Source organism: Penaeus monodon, chromosome 15 (assembly GCF_015228065.2).
Source record: "Penaeus monodon isolate SGIC_2016 chromosome 15, NSTDA_Pmon_1, whole genome shotgun sequence".
In the NCBI taxonomy this organism is placed as follows: domain Eukaryota; kingdom Metazoa; phylum Arthropoda; class Malacostraca; order Decapoda; family Penaeidae; genus Penaeus; species Penaeus monodon.
In genome coordinates this window covers 47,143,269-47,144,113 of record NC_051400.1, presented here as the reverse complement: position 1 = coordinate 47,144,113, position 845 = coordinate 47,143,269, and the positions used below count along the sequence as shown (strand labels likewise).

Genomic DNA, 845 nt, shown 5'->3' with positions numbered 1-845 from the left:
AGAAGTAAATGCTGCAAGGAAAAGTGGAAAGGGAATTGCAGTATGTTACCAGATGGGGGCAGAGGAGCAATGAAGAGAGAAAAGCATATTTTTTTGGGAAAGGAGGGATGGGGGGGGGAAGTTGGAGGAAGATCATGTTAGTAACTTTGTTTTTAAATCTTCCTTGAGTGTTCCCTCCTAGTGAAACAGATGATTAAAGAAATATATTTTATGTTTTATATTTGTATTGATTAAACCTCTTGCATATTTATTTCCCCAGAAACATGAGAAAGAACAGGAAAAGAAACTTGACAGCTGCACTGTGGCAGAGAAGAATTTACAGAAGGACATCAATGGTAGACATGGTATAGAACTTAAACACTTCCAGTCCCAGTACAAGAAGCAGTACAAGGAGAATATAGAAAAATGGAAGAAAGAACTTTCACAAGATCCAAATACTCCCAAAAAACAGAGAGAAGCACAGCTTCAGTATGTATTCATTTTTGCAATTGGCCATTTGTTCAGAGGATGTAAACAAGAACCAGAATTATTCACTGTTTGTTGCTTCTTGCTATATCTTGCATGGTACATGTGAATAATTTGTCAGAAAAGATCCAAAGAGAAGACATTTTGGAAGTAATATATATAAAGTAAGCAGAAGTATTAAAGAAAAAAGTTCGCTTTGCAATCACTCACTTCACTTCCAAACTCATGCAGTATGTTTTTTAGATTTACTTAGTTTCATTACTGAATTCATTCATTTGAGTAAAAGTCTGAGAATTTTCAGACCAGAAATGCAAAACATACTTCACAGTCTTTGAAATGTCTGACACAGTAACTAGTTAATTCTAGTGACAAACACACAA

The 845-nt window shown here is 34.9% G+C and overlaps 1 protein-coding gene across 1 annotated transcript in view; it reads left to right on the top strand.

Moving 5' to 3' along the window:
- The window catches only part of LOC119582064 (serine/threonine-protein kinase Tao-like), a gene marked incomplete in the record, with an annotated part of 21,354 nt that overhangs the window by 13,846 nt on the left and 6,663 nt on the right, over window positions 1-845 (top strand). Inside the window, 1 exon segment of the mRNA XM_037930304.1 lies at window positions 260-468. Coding sequence (XP_037786232.1) covers window positions 260-468 — 209 coding nt within the window.